General features: G+C 43.8%; 1 protein-coding gene across 1 annotated transcript; it reads left to right on the top strand.

The window, feature by feature from the left end:
* Nucleotides 1–3,625: 3,625 nt before the first annotated feature.
* On the top strand, nucleotides 3,626–25,169 carry MATN1 (matrilin 1). Its single transcript, XM_075047032.1, is given in 9 exon segments — nucleotides 3,626–3,743; nucleotides 3,746–3,958; nucleotides 7,064–7,410; nucleotides 15,378–15,600; nucleotides 18,115–18,240; nucleotides 18,521–18,934; nucleotides 20,840–20,992; nucleotides 23,516–23,596; nucleotides 25,120–25,169. Coding segments are annotated over 9 exon segments (1,725 nt in total).
* Nucleotides 25,170–27,792: the final 2,623 nt, after the last annotated feature.

The following is a 27,792-nucleotide window of genomic DNA, read 5'->3' as shown; positions in this document are numbered from 1 at the left end:
TTTTAGTACTTCCTTTTAAATTCGGCTTTGCTCTTTCCTGCCCCATCCCAAGGCTGGCAGATCTGCTAATCCAAAGAAAGAAGGCATCCAGCAGAGAGCTATGTTAGCATTGGAATTTTACAAACCAGAAAAGGTGGTTAGAAAAACAGGGAGGATCGGAAAGAGAGTGCAGCACAGTGAGCAAACCATGAATAAGTTTGGGGCATCACGCAGAGCTTCAAGGCACCAGCCACCAAAGGAAAAACTCTCTCTTGCCTGGGTGCAAAGGATGACGCTGCCTTCCCCGATCAGTCATGCTGGAGAGAACAGGCTGCATCTCCTGGCTTCACCCTGTAGTCTTCTGCTGAACATGACTGCCTCTAGAAAGGCATTTATTTTAATTCACTCATTCACCTGCAGGCAGAAACCTTGGCTGTAGTTAGGCTATGTCAGTTGTTAGGGCAGTGCAAAGGCTCTCCAGCCCTCCTAAGCTCTTCCAATATCACTATTTTCCAGCTGAAGTCTAACAGCAGTTTAAGCATTCTGATGGTGAGCTTCACGCTGACATGTCGTTAAACAGGTCTCATCCATGCTGTGACATCCAGACGCTGCAGACAAGCTTAGTGCAGCCAAGCTCATCCCATCCGAGCCAGCCAACAACAGGCATCAGCAACCACAGCCTCCCACCAGCAATGACAAGCTGATCCCAGCAGCTCCAGCCCCTCTGCCCACCCGCTGCTGGGAGCAGGGAGGCTGCAACAGTCGGCACAGTGCTTTTACCCATAGTGCTGGTGGAGCAGAGCAGATCATCCCATTATGTATTGGAGATTTCTCAAAAAAATTATGTTTATCACCTCCACCCTGAGAACAGGTCAGAATCTGAACAGAGATGTGGAGAGTGAGGGACCGGGGTGCAAACCCAGATCAGTAAAACCTATATGGGTGCAGGCACTGTCTTTCACTATCAATTTCTTTGCCTTGATACAAAGCATCTACATGCCTTTTCTCCTCCGTCTTCACTCAGATTATAATACAATGGGACCATTGTTTGGGGAAAAAGCTCCCTCGCTATACACAACATTTTCCCATCAGACTGAAGCATTTGATTTCAGCAGGAGCAAGGTGGGACCACGATCTTCTGCTGACCATCCAGCAGTGAAAGGAAAGAGGGGATCTGGTATTTAAAACAAGCACTTTTTTAGTAAGGAGACATGGACGTGAATGTGTTGGAGGGAGAGGCAGACCTTCCTTGTGCCAGGACACGTGAAGCCTACAATAGCAGCTCTGCAGAATGGCAGGGCTTCTCTGGGGCCAGCATGAGCCGTTAATGGTTTGTCTGTTTACGTTGCACGCAGGCTCGGGAAGAGCTTTAAATGCATATTTTCCTCTTGAAATATTGAATCCAGTGTTTTCATTTTCAGAGGCCTGGGGAAAAATTATGTTTCATATTTTAAAAATAAACACTGCTTTTACAGAGGTACAAATGCAGACCTATAGTATCCAGCACACCTTTGCCTCTCGCCTTATTTTCAAAGCTTTAATGTTGCTTGTGTGCCACAACCTCTGCTAGTGAAAATATTCACCTGAAATGTATTTATCTTTCTTTGCTAATTAACAGCAAAATGACACAGAGAAACTTTATATTTTCCTCAGCAAGAACAGCCATAGAGACTTCATTTATGGAGGGCTCTGAATGATCCCCATTCATGGCAAGCAAGTACTGTCTGCACCAATAGATCCTTGTACACATGGCAGAGCAACAGGAGAAACCCCATCGTAGACAGGGCTGGAGGTAAAATCTCCCAGATTTTATGCTTTTATTCCACTTTGTTCCCTAATAGTCATAAATGTATGGGTGTAGCTGTTCTATATATTTGGGGAGTAAACTTACATATGTGCATATAAGCACATAAGGGTATCAGTGAAGAGTATTTATGTGTATTAGCACTCATCTAAATCCATGCATATATAAGCACATCCATGAAAAGCATGCATGGAGGAGAGCTAGGTGTCTGCAAGTCTGTGCACACATACACATTTATCTACATAAACACATATATGCAATCATGTTTATATTCCTGTATGGTCACATGTGTATATATTTATGCATACATTCACAGGCATTTTTACATTAAGTTTTTATACCACGCTCTTTGTGCATGCACATGTATATGTCAAGGTCTGCCTGTGTTTTCTATACTACTCCATGATCATAATCTGCAATTTTCACATCCTGCATGGTAACCCTTTTAATCCCATGGGCTCTGAAATAACAAGCAAATAAAATAAGATGCCACCAAACTTGGAAAAGGGCCCCAATGACAGAAAAAGGTGAAATGGGAGCAAAAAAAAAAAAAGCTCCTCTGGAGCATTTGCTCCTTCTGGCTAAAAATTTCCAGCTAGCTCCAAAGATGGTGGAAAGCCTGTGATGGATGGTGTGTACCTGGAAAGACAGCAGTGGGACAAATCCATGCTGATTTTGCATGAGAACATAGCCATCTTTTAATATTTTGATTAGCACTTTTAATGTTGAAAGAGTTAAGAATAGCCTGGCTACTTCACTAAGGACAGGTCCTTTTTTTCCTAATCAAAGAGCCTTTCTCTGCAGGAGATACTGCTCTCTGTTGAAGCACTTTTGGAGTAAAGAGTGACTCATGATAAGGGAAGAGAGTTAACTCAAACAGCTTTGAGTTAAAGGTAGTTTGTGATGGCACTGCATTAACACAATGCAGATTAAATGGATGAGTGCTCCAAGGGTATGCAGCTGGAAAGGTGAGCAAAGACTAATCCATCAGATGAGAAGGGCTTTAATCAACTGACAATAGTGTAACACAGTCATTAAAAAAAAGAAAATAGATGCACTGCTTTGTGATGAACCCATCATAAAATTCATCTTACTCTGGTACCAAATCTCCCTGCTGCTCTTCCATAAGGAAAACACTGGATTTCTGCTCACTTGCAGCACCATCAGTCTTATTTGTTTATTTAGATTATTGACTTTTTGTGGCAGGAGCTGCATCTCCCTCCTGTGTACAGACCTGAACGTTGTGCTGTAAAAAATAAATCAAACTTCTAATCTGTCTGTCTATCCTGAGTTTCTCGTCTATTTATCTAGTTTAGGCTACTGAGTTCTTTCTTTCCCTCCCTGCTCTCCTGCACGGGGGGCACAGCCTCATAGAGAAGTAACTGTTTCCCGCAGGAAGAAATTTGTTCTGCATCCTACGCTTTCGCCCGTGCCTCCCCAAGCCTTGCTCTCCTCTTCCTCTCCCCTCCTCCTGCAACTGAGCATTCGCCCGCAAATTAAGCCAAGGAAGCGAAGCCCCCTGATCCCACAGGCTTGTTTCCAGCCCTGCACTTGGCAAATGCGGGGACTGAGAGATGATTTGTGTGACGCTATTCCCGTCCCCCCCCTCCCACCACTGCCCCCTCCCCGGGCTTTGCCAGAGGAAGGACACAAGCCTGACACACTGCAGACCGTTTGCTTACAGTGGCAAAGCCCAGGATTTGCAGACGGGAGCTGATGATTGACAGGTTAACCCCAGTTCCCCAGGGCTGGTTTCACTGGTCCCACTGTTACGGTCCCAGATTCCCCACATACCACGCCGTTGCAGGTCTCTTTATAGCTTCCCATCCCCTTCGCCGAGCAATGAAGCCATTGTGGAGGGGATGGGGGCCGGCAGGGCTGGACATCCTCCCCCTCCCCACCTTCGAGCAATATTTTGTCCTAGTCCTTCTTGCTTGTCCCTCTCCCCTCAGTGCCCCCCCCTCTCCCCGACACTTCACACGTGTCAGGGGCTGGCCCCGTGCCTCCCCGAGGAAGGGCAGGTTAATACCTCTGGGCCAAGGCTCTTGCTTGCCACTCTGCATCCAGCCTCCGGCCCCTCCGCAGCCATGGACAGGATTTTCTCTGCCTTGCTGCTCTCTTTGCTGCTTCTCCTCCAGAGCTATGGAGTTTGCGGGGCACCTCCGCAGCCGAGAGGTAAGTGGGGAGCTCAGCGGTGGGATGCATGGTGTCGGTCCTCTACCTCCTTGCCACCAGCCTGCTTTGGGACAGGGGAAGGAGATGAAGGAAGATGAAATACCCAACATCAGTCAGGGAAGCAAAGGAGCGTTCTCAAATGTTTTCCCAAGGCAGCAAAACCTGGAGATGTGTTTGCTTCTGTCTGTTACATTGCTTTAGAGAAATAGTGGGAAGTCTGTGCAGAGGCACAGAAAAGGTGGCATCAGCTCAGCCCTAGTCCCCCGCGTAGCAGCAGCCTCGGGGCTTGCTGCTTTTGGCTGGAGGAGGCCCAGGCAGGAGAAGGACTCTGCCTTCCAAAACTGCTTCTCCTCTCCACAGCTCTGCAGAAGACTGGTTTTGCTGGGAGCTTGAGGAGGAGTTGGCCAAACACCCCAATTGCTGGTTAACCTCGCCGAGCAGGAAGGTCTGGGTCAGGTTGCTGACGATGGGCCTTTCCTGGGTTTTACTTCATCTGGTCTGGAGCAAAATCCCACTCTGTTTGTCTTTCCAAGCAGGGTGTAGAGCAGCCAGATGGGAGATGAGCTGCCTGCTCTTTAGGTTGCACGGTCTCTAACTCCTAATCTGCAATTAGTGTCAGCAAGTACCAAACACAAGGGAAGGGCTGGAGGCTCTGGTAGGGAGGAAGCATCTCTCCTCTGCCAGGGGCTCCAGCCAACCTGGGGAACTCACCGCAGGACAGGTGGGCAAGGCAAAAATTACTGCTGGGTTTTAAAAATGTTTGAATGATCTTATGATGATCCATAATGCATATACTTGGGCAGATTGACAATTGTAAAATAGCCGTGACAGTGACTGCAGTGTTAGCTGTTGCTTACGAAGGGGAGTTTTCTGGTATGCTGACCAGTTTCTCCTTAGTAATTTGGAAAGGGAGAGTTATCTTTGCTGCAGAACTGCTAAGCGCTACCAAAGTCAGGAAGCTAAACAGACCAGTCATTCAACTCAGCCCTACTGTGAGCAATCGCTATTTCTAAAATAAACACCTTTTAATTCTGAGTTAATAGGCAGGTTTCCTGTTCTTTTAATGAATATGGCAAAGATGCCTTAAGAGATATTTTCTGCTAAATCAGCGCATGAAGTTCAGCTATTGCTGAATAACTTCAAGTGTGGACATTTTGAAAAACAGAGGAGGACTTTATTTCTGGTTTAATTCAACTTTAAAATAAACTATGCTGAGTCAAGATGTCAGTCAGAGCAAGTGTGCCTGACTGTCACCTCCTGGAGATAACTGAGGCCTGTCCCCTGCAGACCCTGATGAGTGCACAGTGGCTGTGACCAGACAGGCTGAAATCCCGAAGTTCCCATTTGATATCTCTTCTTTTCTCTTCATTTCCCTGAAATATACTTCACTCTCACAGAAAGAGGTTGAAATTGTTATTTAGGGCAAAATCACAGAGCTTCCATGCAAAAATAAAAATACAGTCTTCGAAACTTCTATTGGATCCAACTGATCCTAGGGAAAAAAAAAAACCTTTTCTTCCTTGGTTCGTCACTAAAACCAGAGGTGATTCATTAGCTACAGTGGCAAAGCGGAATCTGTGCTTTATTTCTGGAGGAACTGATTGCAAGTCTTTGAGCCTTTCTCTGTACCTTCATTTCTCACCTGTACAATGGGCATAACCAACCCCTGGTAAAGGGATTTGCAGTACTATAGATGGACAGCCAACTGAGTTTTTTCTTCCACTGCAATAAATTATGGTGGCAAAGTGAAAGTCACCCATACGGGAAAAGGTTATATTGCATTTTAGTGGAAGCTAGGACATCTGACAAAGCAACCACTGCCTGCTTCCCTTCTACACACAGCATCTTTTAGAGAGAGATTCAGCATAGTGTCTCTCAGGAAACTAACTCGATTATATTCTTTACAGATATATCACAGGGTATTTATTTTCATCTGTCTGAAAGACTGAAAGCTCCATTAAATTTCACACTGAGGACTAGCTATAATATTTATGTCATAATTTGGAACAGATTTGTTGGCCCAAAAGCTCACATTTAAAAATCTGTCCACAGAAATCTCCTTTATGATATAACCTATATCGTCCGTCTCCATGGAAATCAAATATTAACAGAGCACTTGATACCCCTACAGAGACAAGCTAAATGATAGAAAAAAAATTAAAGAACAGAATGCTATAGATCTGGTGGGGAAAATGGGACGATTCATTTGGAAAATCATAAAAAATATCAGTCCTTTTTATGTTTTGCCACAGTTGAAAATTAGGATGGAAAACAGCATGCAAATGAGAAATTTGAAGAAAAAAAAAATCACTCAGCTTTTTGCATTGCTAATGCTTCCTGTTTATATCATTTATATTTTACAGTGGATATTCATGTCTTAGTATGGGGTTGTAGAGATTAACTATCAATTACATGGTTCTATACCTCTCTATTGTATTCTCTCTCACCAGCTTGCAGAAATAAAACAGCGCTGGTCTTTGCTGTGTTACCGTATTTCATTATTAGTGCCACTAGCTGAAAAACACGACACTGGTTCATGTTATGCTGGTTAGTTAATCTGGGTATCTTGATTCACAACTGAATCTGAACTGCTGAGTTTCATGCCCGCTTCTGGTCATGCATGACAAAGATATTATTTCATTAATTAATATATATGTGGACTGCTTATCCATGTCCAAAATGTGGTAACTCCTTTTGAGACTTTGTTTGATGCAGAAGTGGATGCACAGGCTCCACTTCATAGCTTTATTCCTCCCTCCACGCTGCCGTAAGTGAATTAAGTTTCATGTAGACATTAGCAATAGCCTGGGGTGACAAGTGGGTAACCTGCTCCCACAAGTGCAGCCCTGGTGTCTGCAGAAGTACATCTTGTCAACCGGTAACTGTGCTTTTCTTACAGATGTTTTCCTATGAAAGGAAAAAGAACATTTATAAATATTAGGTTAAAGTGATCTCACTGGGCCTCTGTGAGACAGGCAGAGAAAGAACTGAAGCTTGCAGGTCCTCTACTCTCAGCTGCTGCCCTAAGAAGATCATCCTCTCCCTACTAGTATACTTTTCTCTTCTTTTTCTTTTATTTTTCTCCTTCCTCCTTATCCTTTCCAGGCACCCTGTGTAGAACCAAACCCACCGACTTGGTGTTCGTCATCGACAGCTCTCGAAGCGTGCGCCCACACGAATTTGAGAAAGTCAAAGTCTTCATGTCCCGGGTGATCGAGGGGCTGGATGTGGGCCCCAACTCCACCCGGGTGGGTGTGATCAATTATGCCAGTGCTGTCAAGAACGAGTTCTCCCTCAAGACCTACCAAACCAAAGCGGGGCTCCTGCAAGCAGTCCGAAGGATAGAGCCACTCTCCACTGGGACTATGACTGGTCTGGCTATCCAGTTTGCCATTAGCCGGGCTTTTAGTGACTCAGAAGGGGCCAGAGTGAGGTCTCCCAATTTTAATAAGGTAAGCAAATTATCTGCTTCTTGGATGCTCCTTCTTTCTTGTGACTCGTCACGGAGCGGTTGGAAAAATCAGAAAAGAAGAAAAGGTGATTTTCTCTGTGCTTTGAGTGTGTGGGGACAAGTGGGAGTTAATTGTTGAAGGCGGCAAATCTTTGAGAGGTGGAAACCTCCCACTCTTCTTGAAAACAAAGCTTAACTTTCATTTGGGCAGAGCTGGCCAGAAGTTGTCGGGGTAAATTTAATCCAGCTTCACCAGTTCTCCTCTCTGTGTGTCTCTGGAGGGTCTGTCCTTTGGGACGCGGCTCCCCGCTTCCAATGTGCCTAAGACAACATACCACCATGAGATGATGATTTCAGTCAAGTTTGCTGGGCATGAACAATTGTCATCTTCCCAAAATACTGTAATAAAAATGGTTCAGAATCCACCATAGTAAAAAGCGAGTCAACCTTCTGAAAGTTTCCTTTGAAATGGCCCCTTTCAGCTGCAGATATAATGCAAAGTGCTGTTTCAGTGTCCTCCACTGCTCTTCCAGTTTTTCAGTGGCTGGCGAATGGCTATGGTCTTCATTCTGGGTATGCTCTTCAGGTACACAGACTTTATTGACCATTTAACATTTAAGGCGATGGTGTAAGATCAGCTTAATTCTACATGTGGTTGCAATGGGCATTGCTGCTCCTGACACATGTTCCCTGTCCAGGAAGCTCAGTCTTTAAAAAATTATTCCCCAGATACCTTGTTCATCCCGTTGGATTTGACCATGAGCGTAACCAAACCTCAGCCCAGTGACCGTCATCAGGAAAACTCTCCTCTGAGCACACGGAGAATGTATATTCTTGACAATATGTGTTTTGGCTAAACACCGTGAACGTACTTCCTAGGCCCTTGTGTTCCGTCCCAGCTCCGCGGGCTCTCTGCTGTGACAGCAGGCCAGAAAAATAAGCAAAGGCCTTAGCAAGCAGCTAGAGCTTTCCACCAGCTGGACAAAAACTCAGCTGTTGGAGCAAGGAAGCCTGGGATATTTCTCCTGATTACAAAATTTTTGGAACATCAGTCACTTTCCATTTCTCTCACTGCTAGTAATGCTCTAGGGAAGGCAGAGCAGAACATGGAAAAGATGCCCAGAGATGGCAAGTCAAAAATAATACTTAAAGGTGAAAAACAGGCACTGGTAAAGATCTGCTAACTCCAAAAATCAGCAACCTGAAGGCTCTGCTGTTCTGGACTTCACAAGATATCCCTAAAAATGAGGCTGTCACGTACAAGGCTGATCTAATTAAATGCCTTGTGTGTCCCCTCACCATGTTGAACTATAAGCATCTTGCAAATATGAATGAATTCATCCTCATATGGTCTTTTATTCTGGGATTCACAGCAGGGAAAATTCTATGTATCCTTAGCCTAAATCTAGTTTGACACAATAGGAAGAAAACCAGGAGTGAAAACAAGACAAAAATTACACTCCAGGAAACTTTCACTAAGTTTCATTCACAGTCAGGTCCAGAGAGAGAAGCTTATCTGATGAGCCATCATGATCATATCATTACTCAAGCTTAGGAGTCACCTGCTGCAAAATTCAATAGCCCAGCTCTCACAGGGGAACTCCAAGACCTAATTGCAGTGGTTTTTATTTAAAAGGTGTAACATTGGTTTGTTTGTCAAATTCTTTGAGGTTCACTGAAAGAAATCATTGCAAAATTGCAAGCCATTATTAATAGTATATTGTTATTATTTTTTAGTAAAGAGCTTTAAAATCCTTTAGGTGCAAGACTAATTGTTCTTATTCATTTGACTGAACTACTTCAAAAAGATTAAGTGTGGATTCAGCCTTTAGCTCAAATCTGCTATTTTCTAGAGGTTCAAGCAACTGCCTGTTGCTGCTAAGGTGTGTTTTGCTTTTCCTCGCTTTCCCAGCAGCAGTCAGTCTGCTGCAGGGTTGCAGGAGAGGCAGCAGCGATTCATGCTACGCACTCCCACCCCTCTCAAAAGGCTTTGGAAAAGATTAATTTCTCAGAGAGCTCAGGGCAGCCCTGTTTCTCCACGGATGACTTCACTGAAGAGCTGTTTCAGATATTGCATGGAAAAGAGATGTTTCCTCCAGTGAAACTGCTCCAGGGGAGCTGGTGTGAAGGTGACAGGTCTCCAGCAGAGTCCTCCTGCCATCTCAGCCTGGCCAAAGCACCCTATGGAGGAAAAACATGAGCAGAGTGGGAGCTGCAGGTCTCCTCTAAGCAGGATCATCCATAGCCACATATAAAATAGTGCATTTCTGTCCAGAAGAAACAAAGTAACGGGAAATGTTTGTTTTTGTTGGATATTGTTCAGCACAAAACCAGACAGCAGAACTGAAACAAAGAAACAAAAAATTATCTAGATGACAATATCTATTTCTGCTTTTCAGACATTTTTACTCTGATTGAAGAGCAAAAATTGTTTAACAACAAAGAAAACACAAAAAAAATCCCAAGTTTGAACGCCAGACCACAGAAACATTTCAGTTCTTGAGTACTGATAGGCAAAAAAGACATTTGCTTCTCACTACTTCCAATATGCCCTTGCAAAAAAACCCCTTATTTCTCATCTCACTCAATTAAATGTCATTCCAATGTCCAGAAGTGCCAGAAGGTCCAAGCAGGAAAGAAGCTCAGATGTGCTTGTCCTGCCTCCTACAGTGTCAGCAGTAGCTGCCCTCTACATAACAGTAAATGTAATAGCAATCAAGGAGGGGGCAGATGCTGCTCCTTTCCTTGGAGATGGTCATCTCTCACTAGCAGAATGATTATAGCATTCATTTTCATGTCTCATGTCATCAGACTTTCATTCAAAGCTGTTGAACACCTTTATAGATGGATAAGGGTGCTTGAAGCATGCCAGTCAGTGCACAAAGGTTTCTTTCCAAAACTGGGAGTTGTTGGGCTGCACAGCAGCAGAAATTGCAGGCAGTTGCTAACTTGCCATTAAGTGGCCTTTGGGACCTGACAACTAAAGGTTGTCACCGGAGTGGAGCTCTTCTCCAGGCTCCATCTCTTCTACCCTCATCAGTCCAGAAGATCTACTTGTAGGGAAAAACAGCCAGGGGCACCAAGGTGGCTGAAACCGTTCTCCTCTTCTCAACACTTGTCCTGTGAGCAAAGGAGGGGGGGCAGAGGAACAGCTAAGGGAGTTAAGACTGTTCCATGTATCTTCCGTCTTCCACATGAGGAGCTCATTGCTGGAAGAGTAATTCCAGTGCCCTCTATGATCCCACACTGCGTACGACCCTGACACAGCTCCAGCAACACCCGCAGAGTCCTCTGATCTCTGAGCTGGGCAGACATCTTCACCCAGTCGATGGGGGAAATCAGGAAACCTATGGCCAGTCATTGCACCTAGAATGGTACCTGGGTTATGAATGAAGGATCCTAAAGTCGGGGTCTGATTTCCAGTCTTGTTGCGTGAAGGCAGGTCCCATTGATTTCACTGGTTTTCTTGTTGTTTGCCTTTCAAATGGAACAAATAGTGGGATCTTTTTAGATCCACTTTCCTCTAGGACCACTACCCAATCCATTCAGGACCCTCAGACATCTCACCATATTTCTTTATTTTCTCCTGTCTTTATCTAATTCCTAAATGTCTATTTTAAGACAAGATGACCATGTTTAGGTCAGGACTGATACACAGTCCTGATTTATACAATACTATTATAATACTTTCAGTATTAGTCTCTCTTTTATTCCTTAATACAGCCTGACACCTTACATGCAGCATTGAGCATTACTATAGATGGAAGAGACATTTTCACTGAGCTGTCTATGAAAATGCCTGGATCTTTATCTAACTGATCTCTTCCACACCATTTAAGTAAGGCCTTTCCTCGTGCACTGGTTTCCTGCTCTTGTCTACTCTGCAGCTGAGCCGCCAGACAATGCACTCAACATGCTCATGCAATCCTTGTGGTTTCCTATCATCTCAATACACAAGAACTGCTATGTCCTGCCAATACACCAAACAAGCCTTTAGTTTAAATATCTGAACACTCAAAAAAAAAAATCAAATTTTTTATTGACTTACTGCAGTAGCATGGCTAAAGCATCAATGTTTCTGTGGACAGTGGTACAAAGAACTCTAAAGCTGCTTTGTTTCCCTGAAACCTTATTTCCTGAACATCTACAAAAGCAGTAGAATAGTAATGGTCTTAATTATTTACCTTAGGCATTAAAAAAGGAGGAAAAAAAAATCACTATAGGCTTTTCCCTCTTTCCTTCCACTTTGGATCTGGTCGAAGAGACAGAATCACAGAAAAGTTGAGGTTGGAAGGCACCTCTGGAGGTCATATTGACCAACACCCCCTGCTCAAGCAGGGCCACCTAAAGCTGATTGCCCAGGACCATGTCCAGACGGCTTTTGAATACCTCCAAGGTGGGACACTCTAAAACCATTTGCATTCCTTGGTTCCCTGGTTATTTTTTGCTTTTTTCCACAATGTCCTGAAGTCCAGGAAACTTTTCCCTTCTGTGACCCTCATGCTGCTCAGTGTGGCCCCATCATCTGCCTGGGAGAATGAATAGGTCACGCAGTAATTTAGGGAGCTGAAGCTTCCAGAAACATTGGACATGGTCCTTGCTTCTTCACACAACAGAAGTCCAGCAAGACTTTGTGAAAATCCGTGCTATGATTGTCAACTATGCGGGACACTGGTCAAAGCATCACAAGATCATTTGATCTGGCTGTGCTCTGTGCAGCAAATGTCACCCCAGGACAGGGAAAAGCACTATTTGTTGCTGTAGGAGCTCAGAGTAAAGTCTGTTTATACCTTTATCAAAAACTCCAGGGGTGCCCAATTACTTTTATCTTTCTTTAGGAGGAACAACAAATAGATTGTCAAATTGCTGAGAAAATCAAGAGCTTATTCAACTTTCTGCCCAATTCCCCTTTCAGTGCTGTTACAACATTCATGTTATACACCGCATAATGAGACATAGCTACCTCATTAGCTGCTGGATTGCCTACACATGGCAACTCTGAAATATGAATACCTAGGGATGCCTGTGAATACTCTGGTGTCTTAGTTAACCAAGAATAAATTGTGCCATGAGAACATGGGGGATTTCTACATGACAGAAGTAGCACAAGAAGGATCCAGAAAGTTAGTAATTCACAGGAAAATCAAAGGTGGTAGTTAAAACGAGTACAAGTTTTGACCTTGAAAAGCAAAAGTTTCTGAGTTTCCTTAGGGTAAAACTGGAGATCCTGTTCAGCTCTTTAAGTCAGCAAAAGCATTCACCCCTTCTTAATTCTTCTCACATGGCTACCTGCTGAGTCCAGCACAAGTCCTCCACCGCAGAGCAGTGTCAGCCTCTCCAGGCTGTAGCAGTTGCTCCTTTCTTCCAACCTGTCTCTTGCTCTTTACCAAACAAGGCACATACCAGGACTCTTGGCTTTTTAAATGAGACAAGGTCATAACACAGAGAATTACAGAGATCCTGTGACTGCAAATAATTTGGAGGTAGGTTTAAAAACAGGAAGGATGCTGGTGGGTTTTTTTCACGCTGGAACTCACTGCCTCAGGCTGGCAGGGAGAGCAAATGTGTGGAGGGGGAATCCTAGGAAAAAAATCAGGCTTTCCTGATTATCAAGACAACTACATATGATAACAAGATCACTTTATACTTGCTCTATTTCTTACACTCTTTCTGTAAGCAGCTGGTCCTGGTCACGGTCACAGACAGGGTCCCTGGCTGGTTGGGGCTTGGTCTGTCTCACTGTTGGATTCATTTTAGCCAGGGATTCACTGATTAATTCCGGATGTCTGATCCGGACTCTTTGTACCTCCAAGTTTTGTTCTCTCCAACAGCAGGTCAGAAGCAACATGAATTTTGAGGGGTCTATAGTAGATTTTCACACAGATCTATTATGAAGATCTTTCCCATCAGATCCAGCTGTGGATGCTGCTACCAGACACCTCCCGGGTCTTATGTGGGGCTCAGGCCTATGTGAAGATGCCACCCTGACGTGAAGAACAAAAGGAACTGATTAAACTTGGAGAAACCCTTTATTTAGACAGAGAAACGCCAGGAGGACGTGCAACACCTCCATCCTGTGACAAACACTGCAAGAAAGATACTCAGCTACTGGCAGAAACCTGTTCATAGGGTGGTGTTGCTCGCAGAAGCTACTTGATAATACATCTTGTTTCCTGACAGGTTGGCTTTTGATAAGCTCTAATTGGCAGCCCCCACCTCAGAGCTGCTGGGTGTACAGAAAGCAGAGCCGGCTGCGGAGCGGCTGAGCCGAGGGCTCTCTCTCCTGGCAGAAAGCACGATTGCACGGCTGGCTCTGCTCCTGGCCTCGGCTGCTGGTCCAGAAACCACCCGAGTGCTCCTTTTGGTCGAGCTTTGGTTGTCATCTGCATCTTCCTTTACAACCCACACTGACATCTGGCACAGGTGACACTTTTCCTTAATTTGGCCACAAGCAGAAGAGAAATACTTGAATATATACATATTTTTTCCCCCCTTTGGAAGCAGCCAGATACAGAATTGTGATGCTACTAGGAACTTTTAATTTTGTAGCCCTTCAGAAGTGCAGATAAACACTTGAACTTACAGACCTGCACCAGATTGAAAAGCTCTACATTTTTCCTGGTTCTCCCATATTTGCTCAGAAGAAAAGCTCTGAACAGGGCAGCAGAATACTTTAGTATTGCAGTATTACTCTGGGGCAGATGACTGCAGCATTCAGCCATCCCTCAGCTCAAGGGTGGGCAGAGGGGGAAGGAGCCACTTCAGCCACATGGCCAGCACCCCTTAGATGTGTGGGGCAGGGCACCCCACTCCTGACCTTACCCGAGATAACTTTTTTCCACCCGAGGATGTAAAACAGCCATCACACTGTCCTAACTGAGCAGCTGGTGGGTCTGATTTTATCTTCAGAAAGATGGAGAGCATATATGGCATAGAGAAGAATAGCAAATACTGCCTTAATGACCAGATGACAGCTCGTTCAAACTCACCGTTGCTGCCAGACAGACTTTTTTTCTGCCTTTTTCGTTTGGTGTTTCTTTACTCTCTATATTTCTGAGGGTATTTGCCTGCGATGTTGAGGTTTTTTCTGCTTAGCAGCTCACCTGCTCCTGTTGATTATATTTCTCCATACTGCATTACAACCCAATCAGTTGCTTTGGAGTTGACAGTGGTGTCACAATAAAACAGTTGTAAGGAAAAGTGGCAGGAGCAGATGAATTGGCAAAGAACAAAAATTAAGGTTTTGTGACAATGTCACTTATCAGAAGGGAAACGAAGAGGAAAATGGACAAACTAGCAACAGGAGCAGCACCCTTGAAGGCTTTCCACTGGTTCAGGGCTGCATCTAATCCAAGGTGAAATCCAGTTCCCACTTAAACCTGCTGTCATTTTAGTACTGATGTTAGTAGGGGTAGGATTTCATCTCTGCTATTTATTGTGGAACAGGGAATCAGAAATCATGGCAGGCACTGACACAGCATGAGCTTAGGCAGATCTCTTCCTCTCTCTTTGCTTCAGCTTCTCCATCTATAAAATGGGGAAAAGTCTTCATCTCATGATGTTTCCATGACATTTCCTGAGATTCTTTAGAGTCCCATACTGAGTTAGAGTTGTCCTTAGTGTCAGCTGGGGGTTCATGAAGATAGTTTGGCTTGAGCATTAGTTTGCGTATGAAGAATGTAACCTTTACTTTGGTTTCCTTAGGGGCGAGATGCACCAGTTGTCCCTTAATTAAATCAGTCAGGTCCCTGGCAGTTTAACCTTTCCAGCTCAGAAAGAAACAAACCCCACATAAAAGAATGGCGTGTGTGATCTCAGGAAGAACGGGAGGAGGGGGAGGAGGCCGTGGCATTTCCCTTTAATTTTAGAAATGTGAAACCTTCTTTACTAATGTAGCCTGTTCCACAAGCAATAGTGATAGTAATGCCCATTCAAGCATACACCTTGCCTCCGCCCTCCTCTGCGTAGGTGGCGATCGTCGTGACCGATGGACGTCCCCAGGATGGAGTGCAGGATGTGTCAGCCAGGGCCAGAGCAGCTGGCATCGAGATCTTTGCCATCGGAGTTGGCCGGGTGGACATGCACACTCTGCGGCAAATTGCTAGTGAGCCCTCAGATGATCATGTGGACTATGTGGAGAGCTACAGTGTTATAGAGAAGCTGACCCACAAGTTTCAAGAAGCTTTCTGTGGTAAGTCCTTGCCGCAACCCCTGGATTCCTAGCCAAGAGCTGCAAGTGGCTGCCAGCAAGCTTTTCACATGGAAGTTGTATCACCCTTCATCCATCTGCTTCCTTGTTCCAAGGACCTGGGTCTGCAGGAGCACGAAGCAGTATGGAAGACAGATGCTCTTTGAAGTTGCCTTTCAAGAATTTCAGGTTTTAGTTAAAGAAGTCTCCAGACTTCATTGGCACAGAAGAGTTTATAAACATGACCCATGTACTCCTTGAGGCATTGAAAAAGAACCTGGAACACATGATCTTTATATAGCTAAGATCATTGCCCTTATGTTTAAGCCTATCTGGGCAGTTCTGAGAATCTGGCTTGTAATTTCCCCCATCAGTATTGTCTTCTGAATTTCCAGTTAAGCAAGGGATGGTTTCACTTCCCTGCTAGAGGCTGAACTGCCTTTGCCTGACTATGCTATTGTTTTTGCAAGCCTTGTGAGGCAAGAAACTCTCCTGGCTGGTGCAGTACCTAATGCCTTTCTGCACAGCATATAAAAAGAGCCTGACTATCCTACAAAGACACGTTCACTCCTACCTAAACCGGTGAATGGAGTGAGAAAGCTTTATTACTTTCAAATGTACCCACAAGACTGTAGGAGGTGGTCTATAAATATCCATTTTATGTGTCAGCAAGAGAGGCCTGGGGGTTTCGCGTGCCCATCCCGTTGAAGCACAGACGTGTGGCAACACTTTTTAAAAGGTGCGATACACCATGGTGCCTATGGCAAGGCATTGCAAACACATATACACAGATGGACCTGTAAAACTCTCCGAGACCAATTTCTTCAAGAGGTGTAAAATTTCATGATTCAACTTTCAGGCTGAAAATGATGGGGGTGAGCAGCTTTTTGTCAAGGAAAATTTCCTCCTCTGTAGGAAGGAGGAAAATTTTGAATATAAAGTGAGTCTTGTATTATAATCAGGTTTCATTGCACCAGAAGCTCATGGAAGAGGGGAGCAAATACTTTATACTAAAGGGAGAATGGAGACAAAATTTGAGAAGGCGGAATCCAGGCCATGAATATTTGTGGGAGTTTGTGTTGGCTGCCCTGGAGTCAGGAGTCAGCCAGAGATGGAGAGGCCTGACAATGTATTTTGAAGTTCTGACACTGGTGTCACTCAAAAAGGTAAAGAGAAAAAAATCCTTTCTGTGCCTTGCTTTTCAAATCCGTAACATGCAGATGACAAAGTTCTCCCCATGGTAAAAACCCTCAGAGATGCATCCAAGGGAAGCGCTGTGCTAAGGATTATTATAGCTAACAGAGAAGAGCATCATATTAACTGCCAAGTGGGCTGTTATCGTGCTATGCAAGCAGCTGCACAAAACCATCCTTGGAGATGTACCCAAACACCACCTGCTATTGCGAAGCACGGTTTGTGGGTACTGACAGCAGGAAGAACTGTGCAGCACTGTCCAAGCTGTTTCCCATAATGCTCAACAAACACATGGGAAAAAGGGAGACCTTTGGCAATCCAGCCACCAGTTAGACTAATAAGATCTCCATAGGCTTCCGAGAACCCAACCTGAGAGCCCAATGTTACAGCCATCTGCATGGTTAGTTATATTCCTAATGATATGATCTACATATATGCTGGAAAGATCTACCGGTGCTGGCACAATATGCAAACGCATGAATTGGGAAGGCCACAAGGGCAAAATACATGCAGAGCGGAACACAAACAACTTGAAATAATGAATAGAAGCCCCTTAACACTGAAAGACTTTGCGCCACCTCCCATCGTTTTGGTAGAACCCAATGCTCAGTTTTCTGCACAGATTTCCCTGGTATTTGTAAATGAATTTTCTTCAACCAGATCTGTTTACTTTCCAGTTTGTTTTCCATCATCATTGCTGTAGCTGTGACAGTGTTGTCAGTCACTGAAAGCTGTGGGCTCAGACTGCTGCAATTCAGCTTCTGTTTGCTCAGCATCTCAGGAGCAGATCCAGGTTAAGATCAGCAGGCAGAAATGTTTGTAGAGAGCAAATCTGAAAGCTGTACGTGTGAGGTTAGCTCTGAAGTGAATTCCAAGTATGTTTGCACATGAATCCCGTCCAGGAAAGACAACTGTACATGGGGCTGAACTCACTAATCATAATTGTACTACATAGCTGTAAAAAATGGGTATTGGCCAGCCCAGATGGTAGGTTGGAAACTAAATCTCATCCAGTAGCTTTGGACAGTGAAGTATATTGTGATACGCTCAACAGACAGATGGGTTTTGCCCTCAGTATGCAGACTATTTCTAGTCCTGGCTGTGCCTTGGAGTCAGTAGACTTGTGAAAAATTTCTCCTTGCCTCTTGTATCTCAGTCACTACCCAGGAGTAATGACTTCTGCTGCTTTGTCTTGCTGCAGAGTGGATTTAGTTATCACTGAGCGTATGGGAAAAATAGCATGCTTTGTTTATGGGCTGAGTAAGGTCTGGGTTGAAAAGCCTTGGTGCGGTCTTTGATTTTAATCTGCACCTTTGCTTACAGTGGTGTCAGACTTGTGTGCCACTGGAGACCATGACTGTGAGCAGATCTGTATCAGCACCCCAGGAGCATACAAGTGTGCTTGTAAAGAGGGTTTCACGCTGAACAGCGATGGGAAGACCTGCAGCGGTATGTAATGATTTTCATTTGCACTGAGACGAGCTGTGATCTGCAGTGGTATGTTGGGGATAGGACTGAGACAGAGTAGACATGTTCTGTTCAGAAAAAGAAACCATGCGCTTATAACCAATAATTATTTTGAAAACATTAGTGTGAACTGTTGTTGAGTTTTTATTGATTAAACCTATTTCATTAGCAACAAAATGACACTAGCATTATATTTTCCTACATAATTAATTGGGGTCTTACTTGCTATCTTCTTTTGCCCTCTTCTCACATCTTGTTTCAGCTTGCAGTGGTGGGTCAGGATCTGCTCTGGATCTTGTTTTCCTGATCGATGGCTCCAAGAGTGTACGGCCTGAGAACTTTGAGCTGGTGAAGAAATTCATCAACCAAATTGTGGACTCTCTGGAGGTGTCAGACAAGCAGGCCCAGGTTGGTCTGGTTCAGTACTCCAGTTCTGTCAGACAGGAGTTTCCACTGGGACAGTTCAAGAACAAGAAGGACATCAAAGCAGCAGTCAAGAAAATGGCCTACATGGAGAAAGGAACGATGACAGGCCAGGCACTGAAGTACCTCATTGACAGTTCCTTTTCCATCATCAATGGAGCTAGGCCTGGTGTCCCCAAGGTGGGCATAGTCTTCACTGATGGACGGTCGCAAGATTACATCACTGATGCTGCTAAGAAAGCCAAAGACTTAGGTAGGTCTCCTAAATTCTCAGTGGCTTGTTTCTCCCTTGGACTAGGTACTGCATCGAGTATCAACTTAGGTATGGCTCTTTCCCTGGAGATGTCTCTCACTTAGGATAGAAACAGGTTACTATAGAGTGACTATGTCGAGATGTTGCCTGACTGTCCTTGCACACTCATAAAGAACTTGGAGCAGCTCTGGCTGGGGTTCAGACAAATCTTGGTTTGCCAGCAGCTGGTTTTTGTTCCCACAGCCCCTCTGTGTCTTTGATCTAAGTCTGCTGGAGATCTCTTTGCTGGGCAGGCTAGAGTTTAACACATTTGGTATGGGATGCACACTGGTTTAGCATGCTTCACACAAATGTGAACGAAACCACAGGAAAAGGCTGAGGATTTGTCTGATGTTGGTAATTAAAGTCAGGTCAGCATCAGTGGCACTCATGGTGAGGCAAAGACAACCATCAGAGAGCCCCTTGGAGAATAACGGGAGTTGTAGAGCCAAGTGTGGCTTGGCTGTATCAGCTTTAAGGCTTGGAGAAGAAAAAGAAGAAATAAAACAATGAATAAAACAGAAACACAGATTAAGGGAGTAACTGTGGACTCCTTGTGCAAATCCCAGATACGCTAATAAGAAACTTTCTTCAGCTTCTGCTGGAATATTAAAAGTGCACAGTGGCTACAGATTGATGCATTTATATGTCTAAACTCCATGAAGTATAAATATCTAGAGCTCTGCCCCTTTGCTGACCTGCTGAACAAGTTCCCAGCCTCCTGCCATCTCTGTGTTAAATGGATGCAGCCCAAGTGAATACACTCATGAATTGCTAAATCCTTTACTTCCTTTTAACTTCTCTCTCGACCACTAGATGGGACTAAGGGGTAGCACATAATAATAAAGGTCAGGTACGAGCTCATGAAAAGCTGATGTTTACAAAGCAAGTTGATATGTTATGTGGATGTTCAGCTCTTATAAAACAAAATGTCCTTATAAACTGTATCTATAGAATTTATTCCTCTGTGATGGTAAAATTTCATGCCTTGTTACTTCATCCTCTCTTGTTTCCTACACAGAAATCTCCAGCATCTGTTCATAAGTTATTTCAGTGGGATAAGTAACAAGATGCTTATAACTAGACTCCAAACAAGTTCCTTGAGTTGAACTTCGAAAAAAACAAACATTGGATACATCCAGAGGTAGAAAGACAAGGCAAAAAGGGGAGGAGGGCAAAGAATTACCAGTGTCTAGACATGGACAAGTAGAGACAAATATTTCGAAACAGGGGTTAATTAGTATCACCATTCAACTCAATGGGAAAACTGTGGTTCAGTTCAATAGAAACAGGTTTAAGCCAGAGGTGGCCAATCAATCTCTTGGCAGTGAAGCATAGTACCTGGACATGTTCTTAACTCACAGTATGGGTTGCTCTTGACAGACTATATGAGTTGCAATTTTAGAAAGAGCTACAATTTTGCTGAACCACAGGTCTCCATTGCACAGGGGACTTTGCCACTACATAGGCTGATTAATGGTGGCTGCAGGCTATTTTGAAAACTTCCACTGTTTCCTTTTATTGTATTATTGCTTCCATATTAGTTGGATTCATGATCCTGTCAGGGTGTTGCAATCATCTGTCCTTTCTTGTATCTCCAGAACATTGTTCTGTGGTGATAGTGGTCATTGAATAACTCTAGTAAGACTTTGCCTGCAAAAATATTTTGGAACCTTGGTTGACCTGGCTGAAAGAAGTCTGTAACAGTAGAGGGTAAGGGGGTTAATTTCCCCGTGAACATCTGCAAAGCTGTGTGGAGACTAGGGGTCCAGAAGGTGAGCAAAGATGTACAAACTGACAGGGGTTGGTACCTTAGCAACAAGATGCTCCGTGGCTGTCTGACTGACAGGCTCCCATTGCTCACAGGCTTTAGGATGTTTGCTGTGGGAGTTGGCAATGCAGTTGAGGATGAGCTGAGGGAAATTGCGTCAGAACCAGTAGCTGAGCACTACTTCTACACGGCTGACTTCAGGACCATCAGCAAGATTGGGAAGAAGCTACAAATGAAAATCTGCATTGGTGAGAGTGGGGGATTGGGGAGAGGGGGGATTTAGTCACAGCATTTGAAGGCTGGAAGCAGGACAAAAATGCCCCTTCAGCTGAATGTTACAAAAAGCTCCCTGTTCTCAATGTATTGAGTTGGCAGAGTATGTGGAAGGATCATAAGACATCAACATTTTGGGTGGTTACCTGAACCACAGCCATGCCTACACCTCAGCCATCTCCCCTTCTCACAAACTGCCTTCTCCTTCCCTTTTTCTCTACCTTTCTCCCCTTCTCCACCCTCCTTTTCAGAAATTATGAGTTCAGGCTGTACCAGGTCTTGAGAATAGCCAAAAGTGACATAAGGAAAGAACAGATGCTCTTAAAAGAGAAGATAAGTGTTGGTTTATTTGGCTTAATTTGAAGATCATCACAAAATTGGGTATCTGAGTTGAAGCTCACTAACCACTGGCTGCTTCTACAGTCAAACAGGCATCACAGGGGTGACACATTTCAAGCTGAAATAAGCATCTAGTATCTTCTACATGACTAGTAGGTGTCTAAATTGGGGCAACATGAATACTAAGCTCACGTTTGGATAGCCTAGTGAAGCAAAGGCTGAGAGAGGACTGAGTGGGAGACAGGTGTGACAGGAGGAGGTAAAGAATAACATAAAATTTAAAGGATGTTGACTTGTAAATAGCTGGAGTCTAAAAATGGTTAAAAAAAGGACTACCACAGTGATTTTAGATTTTTGTTTTGAAGGAATCATATGCCTCCTATGAAATATTGGCCCTTTGCAATGCATCTGCTTGATCAGGCAGATCATCGTGAATCCCAGATGCTTGGGCTTCATTTAAGACATTGAATACCTTGCAGCACTTCTGAGAGCTACACTGCCAGGTTCATCAGGAACCTGGCACTCTCCTGTCGAGTCCAGGTGCTCCAGCTCCTTTATTCTGCTAGGCAAATGTTTCCTTCCAGTTCCCAGCAAGATACATTGCACACAGCTTTGATGGGGCTCATTTAGTTCCTAAGAGAGCTCTGCCAAGCTCAGTTCTACTTCCCATGAGTGTGCAGACCTGCTCTTGAGGTACCCATGGCCCCACATGTTGGAGAGACCTCCACTGCTTTCATGGCATGCAGAGATGCTCTACAGCATCAACTGGATGAAATAATACACATTGTCAAATGTTAATCTCCTTTTTCCCTTTCTTTGCAATTTCTAACATTGTTATTTGTGCCAAACCCAAGAGATATCCATGTAAATATTAGCAGGTTAGCAGTACGTGACCCATCTGTCTTTCCCCCTAAATCAGAGTGAAAAAGTACTCAGGGATTTAGGGGCCTTGCCTCAGGAAAATCAGATTCAGTTCCTTGCATCCTTACAGACATCCTGGGTCATGCTGGGCAAGTGCCCTGTTCTCCAGATTCCTAAAGATGCGACCTTCCTTTTCTCCTGGGGAAGTCTGAGAGGGACAACACCCTCCAGGGTCCTGTGTCTGCAGAGCCTGGTAGACAGGCTTGCAAGATAGAGACTCTTTGCCATGGCTACTTTAAAATGTAGGAGTCGATCCAAGAACAAGATGATGGGAGCTATTTGAAAACCCCCAACATATTGTATTTAAACATCTTTTGAGAAAGCAAATACATTCAGCATTCATTACTCAAAGAAAAGTAAAAATAAATTTCAGAAAAAGTATTCGTTTGCAAAAAAATCAATTTTGGTAAATATCTTAACATTTAAGTAAAAAAAAAAATAAACGAAAGGAAATATTTGTATTTGATTTCCAGTGCCAGCTTGTATTTATCAACAGATGGCTACAAATCATGTCTTAATATCCAGTTTTAGTTTACTCATGACTGGTTTAATCCTGTAGTGGTTTTGTGCAAGTGATGTCCTTTCCCTTATAAAGTCCTTATTTACTGCTTCCTTTTCCTAGGCAGTTGAGCTGACTCAGTATGGTCTTGTAAACATCTCCTTTCTTTTCCCAGTCATCTCAGTACCCTTTTTTGCTCCTACTCCAATTTAAGTCATTTTTTCTTAAAGAACATATGTAAATTATTGACATAGATTAGCGAACTGATTAATGCACATTGCGCTGCCTGCTCTAGAAATGGAGTACTGAAGCAAAGCTCAAAGAAGTCTTGAGTCTCAGATGGTAAACAGTGCCTTCAATTTTTATTTCACAAAATAAGAGTATGGCCCACTATGGTGATGTTATTGGGAAGACAGAGGTTGTTTTGAGCACTGTATTTGGTCAGATTCAAATTTTTGGGGCAAACTTTAAACATCAGTAGTAGAGCTTAGTGGGTTTTCAGGAAACTGGAAATCCAGGAAAGAGTTTTTGTGCGCAGAGCCTGGCCTGTATAACAAGAAAATGTGAGATTCTCTTTAAAGCCAGAAGTGATCAGTCAGATAATTAGAAGGAATGATATTTTGATTTCCTTCCTGTTCCTGCTAAAGAAAATGAGCATTGCTTTATTTCACTTGTCTCAGTGATTTTGTTTTAATCCTTTTTTCTGTGCCACTTACCTTCTTGATATTCTGATCCACAGAGGAAGATCCATGTGAATGTAAATCTATTGTGAAGTTCCAGACAAAAGTAGAAGACCTCATAAATTCATTGCAGCAGAAATATATCCTTCGGAAGCTGTCTTTGTTCAGAACTCAGTGGGTTGGGTTGTGCTTTCTGGAGGGACCAGTGGGGAAAGTGTACTCATGGGGGAAGGAGGTTGGGTAGGTGTTCAGGAAGCTGGGAAACAAGACACTTGGATTATGAATGTGTGTAACAAGAAGAGTCCCTGCACCAGAGTGAATAGCTACTGGTCTGACACAGAATAAGTAGACCAAAACCAACAGAGCCTAAGTAGACTATGTCAAACCATTGCAAGACAGCAATGAGCTGTAGGCACCAAGACCTAGGTCAGTTTTTAGAAAGATGCTTAAATGATGCCAATGTGATGTGTGGAAGCATGGGTCATGCATGGGGTCATGCTGCTGCCTCTGCAAGCTGCAGGTCCTGTGAAGCAGGCCAGAACGTGAGGGCTGAGGGCAGCAGGGGCTAACCTGGACTGTGAGCAGACAAAACCACTGGTGCACACATGCAACTGATTCACTCAGTCATTAAAGCTCCATGGATGGGATTCTTTTTATGATGCTAAATGCCTACTATGCAAGCATCCGAGTTGGCTGCCTAAATTCCTCCACAGCGCTGCAGGGAAAGAGGGTCTTCTATAGCAAACCACCTCTGACTGTATAGTTGGTGGCCTGGGTAAATTCAGACGGATAAGTCCAATAGTCAGATGGGTAGGTCCAAATTTTCCCAGTTTGTAACTGCTCACTGCAAACATCTCCAGTGAGGTGAGTTGGATCCCATCTGAACTGAGTTTGTGGGAATGCATTCTGCCATGCTGGGTCCTGTCATATTGCACAAAGACCATGAATTCGTGGTTGAAAGCGAAACAAGAAAAAGAAAAATGTTGTGAATCAGATTCAAACCTCATGGGGAGAGGAATTAGTGAAACCCTGGGGTGGCTCACAAAGGACTAGGGAGATTTTTCGTTACTGAGAATAAGGAGAGAATATAATTTTAAAAGCAATGCTTTAATTTATTCACACATTTCTGTGCTTTGCTATGTCAGTTGTGCAGTATATTTTCTACTCTTTAACTCAAATTGAGTGAAATCCACCACTTATGTTATGCAAAAGGTCAGAGTAAATCAGTAGTTCTCACCCAGTGGGTTGCCGCTCCCAGGCACATTATGAAAAGCAATTAGTGAAAAGAGCAGAAAATTGCAACACACAACTCTAAGAAAAGCACTCTGCTCCCCTCTTCACGCAACCCATACTGCTCAAGGTCAGGAATTCTGTCAACCACTCAAAACACACTCCAATCATTCTCACATTTTTTATCCTTCCTTTCATAGTAAATGTATAGGTGCATGTGAGTATGTGTGTATGCATGAACATTTTCTACCTTCAATAAAAGTTCATCAACCTGAACAGTTCTGGAAATGCCAGAGTAGATGGTGACAGCATTCCTCTGCTACCTGCTCCCAGAAAGGGAGCTCCATTTGTTATCTGTTCTGCAAGCCAGGGGAGGACTTCAGCAATAAATCACTATGTGCACTGCCATTTTTTCCCCTTAACTCTTGCTTACTGGAAGCTGTGGCAAAAAGGATTGAAGCCCTGGAGAACAAGATCATCTAAGATTCCCAAACAATATTATTTCCCTCCTTCCTAATGTAACAAAACTAGAACTCCTTTACTTGTAACAGAGGGCAGCTCAGCCACAGTGCTATGTCCAGCTTGTATTTTTTTAAAGAGTCTAGTCTACCTGCATTTGTTTAAAAGGGAAGAAGTATAACAGTAGAGCAGACATTGTATAACGGGCAGAGCACTGTGTGTGACTGAGAGCTAGACCATGCTAATATTTGTTGCATCATATAGAGTGCATATATTAAAAAAAACTGGAAAGATCTGTTTTTGATTTAAAGCTTAATATATATATATGTGTGTTAATACGTACTTGATTACGAGTTCTGTGAATCCTTGCTGTGTTCTTCTGCATCTTTTGTTTCTATGCATGAGATAATTTAATTTAAAAGTCAAAGTGACTTAAAATCAACTCAGATGCTGAGTGTAAAATGTCAAAGCCGCTGATCAGCTTATTACTGACGCATGACGCATTTGTCAGTAAGTAGGTGAAATATAGTAATGATCTCTGAGTGTGCGTTGCAGACGAGATAGGATAGGATGCTGCTGCTAGTTGGGTTTATCCATAGCTGCTGTACGATAGAGAAAGAAAAAAAGCTCAGCTTTCCTAGCCAGCGAATGGCCTCACAATGTCTCAGTGAACTAGCACCTGAGCTAGACCTGTTCTGGGTAAGTCCTGATAACGTGCAATGAGCCAGCGGCCGCGGCTCTGTATAACACACAGCAGTACCGTTGACACCAACCCCAGGAGATGTGCCCTTGCTCCTCAGCTCTCTGGTGTCCACGTCTTCAACTGAAGCTCCAAAACATCATTAGCACCGAAAACACAGGGAACCGCTGCTGGAGCTGCTGCTGATGGAAGCGGTGCCTTCATTACTGCGTCGACCAGAGGCTCACTAGCTCCTTCCATATCCCACACCTCTAAGCACCTTCAAAGCCAGTAAGTTCATCTCAACACCTTTCAGACTCTTCTTCTGCTCCTGGATTCCCAGCACTGGCAAGACAAAAAAGCAATGTGGACTGGAAGCACCTAAGGCTGCCTGTCTCCTACAGCTGTAGTCTGGCTGGGCGTGGAGGGAAGAGGCCATGTTTATTCATGGCATGATGGCACACCATTGGATGTGAGCACAAGGGGTTGGGTTTGGAGGGGTTTTTTATTTTTATTTTTTGTATCAAAATATTTATACTTGAGGCTATGTGAAAAGCTTTTCAGAATAACTTGGCCTGTTCAGAAATGTCACCATAGCAGATGTGCTTTGGGTGAATATTAAAAGTTTGCTGAAAATTTTAAAAGTGAATTTAACATTTCTTTGTGTAAGCTTTGAGGTAGTTGCCTGACAACAATACCTCTCTATAGTCTTGTTAGTGGCTGGGAAAGCCTCCATCTAATGTCACAACCTTTTATTTCAATGCAAGAGAAGAAACAGGTCCGTAGAGAAACTGAGACACTTCTCTCAAAACAAAAATCTTCTTTTACAACAAAAGTCGTTCATTATACTCTTGGACTTGCAGGAATGAGTCAACATGTTTCCAAGCATGAGCTCAAGGACTACAGTCAGTTCTTGATAGCAAAACCTTGGCCTCTCAGTCAAATCTTGTGGACTCCAGACTCCAGAGTAATCCCTACCAACTTCTGAACTTCTAGGGATAAAATTTCTGTCGTCTAATTTTACACATATGAAATCTAGACCTCTCAGATTGAGCTTCTCATGTGACACTTGTTTCTCAATAGAAACACATACCACAGGGCATGCTTGTCAGGATTATCTAATGTGCACATTTTAGCACAAAAAAGCAGCGCCTGAGCCTATTTCTCTTCATAGATTACAACGACTCCTTCAGACTTAGGCAACTAAGTTTTAAACATCTCACCCAGGGCACCAAGTCGCCTCTACTGCCATCCAAGGGATCTTTTTCCTGGTTATGTGGAATCACTTTCCATCTTAAAGATAATTTATCTATAATGGGGGAACAAAAACCTCTGCAGTAAGCAGAAGAAAAGAAGCTTCTGCATGCTCTGGTTCACAGCTTCTCTTTTTATCAAGGACTATCAGCAGCTGAGCTCCTGACACAGTGCAGAATCTCACCTTGCTGTTGAATAACATTGCATATCAGCACAGTGTTACAGCCAATCAATACTTAAAGGGGGCTTATAAGGAAGATGGGGACAGACTTTTTAGTAGGGTCCATAGCAATAGGAAAAAGGGTAATGGTTTTAAACTAGAAGAGGGTAGATTCAGCCTAGATATAAGGAAGAAATTTTTTACTATGAGAGTGGTGAAACACTGAAGCAGGTTGCCCAGAGAGGTGGTGAATTTCCCATCCCTGGAAACATTCAAGGTCAGGTTGGACGGGGGTCTGAGCAACCCCATCTAGTTGAAGATGTCCCCGCTTATGGCAGGGGAGTTGGACTAGATGACCTTTAAAGGATTCCTGCCAACCCAAACCATGCTGTGATTCTATGATCCTGCATTCATGCAGCCAGAAAGTGTTATACGAACGAGCTGTGGAAAGGACTGGTGAGGACGCAAGTGAGTAGCAGTCCAGGAGGTGGGTGTGAAAATAAGGAGGAACATATAGGGCTGTAATGGTTCATCTCCTTGAGTCAGGAGTAATG

The sequence above is a fragment of the Buteo buteo genome, chromosome 16 (genome assembly GCF_964188355.1).
Source record: "Buteo buteo chromosome 16, bButBut1.hap1.1, whole genome shotgun sequence".
Lineage (NCBI taxonomy): Eukaryota > Metazoa > Chordata > Aves > Accipitriformes > Accipitridae > Buteo > Buteo buteo.
Note: the sequence above shows the minus strand (reverse complement) of the source record. Positions and strands in the feature narration are given on the sequence as shown.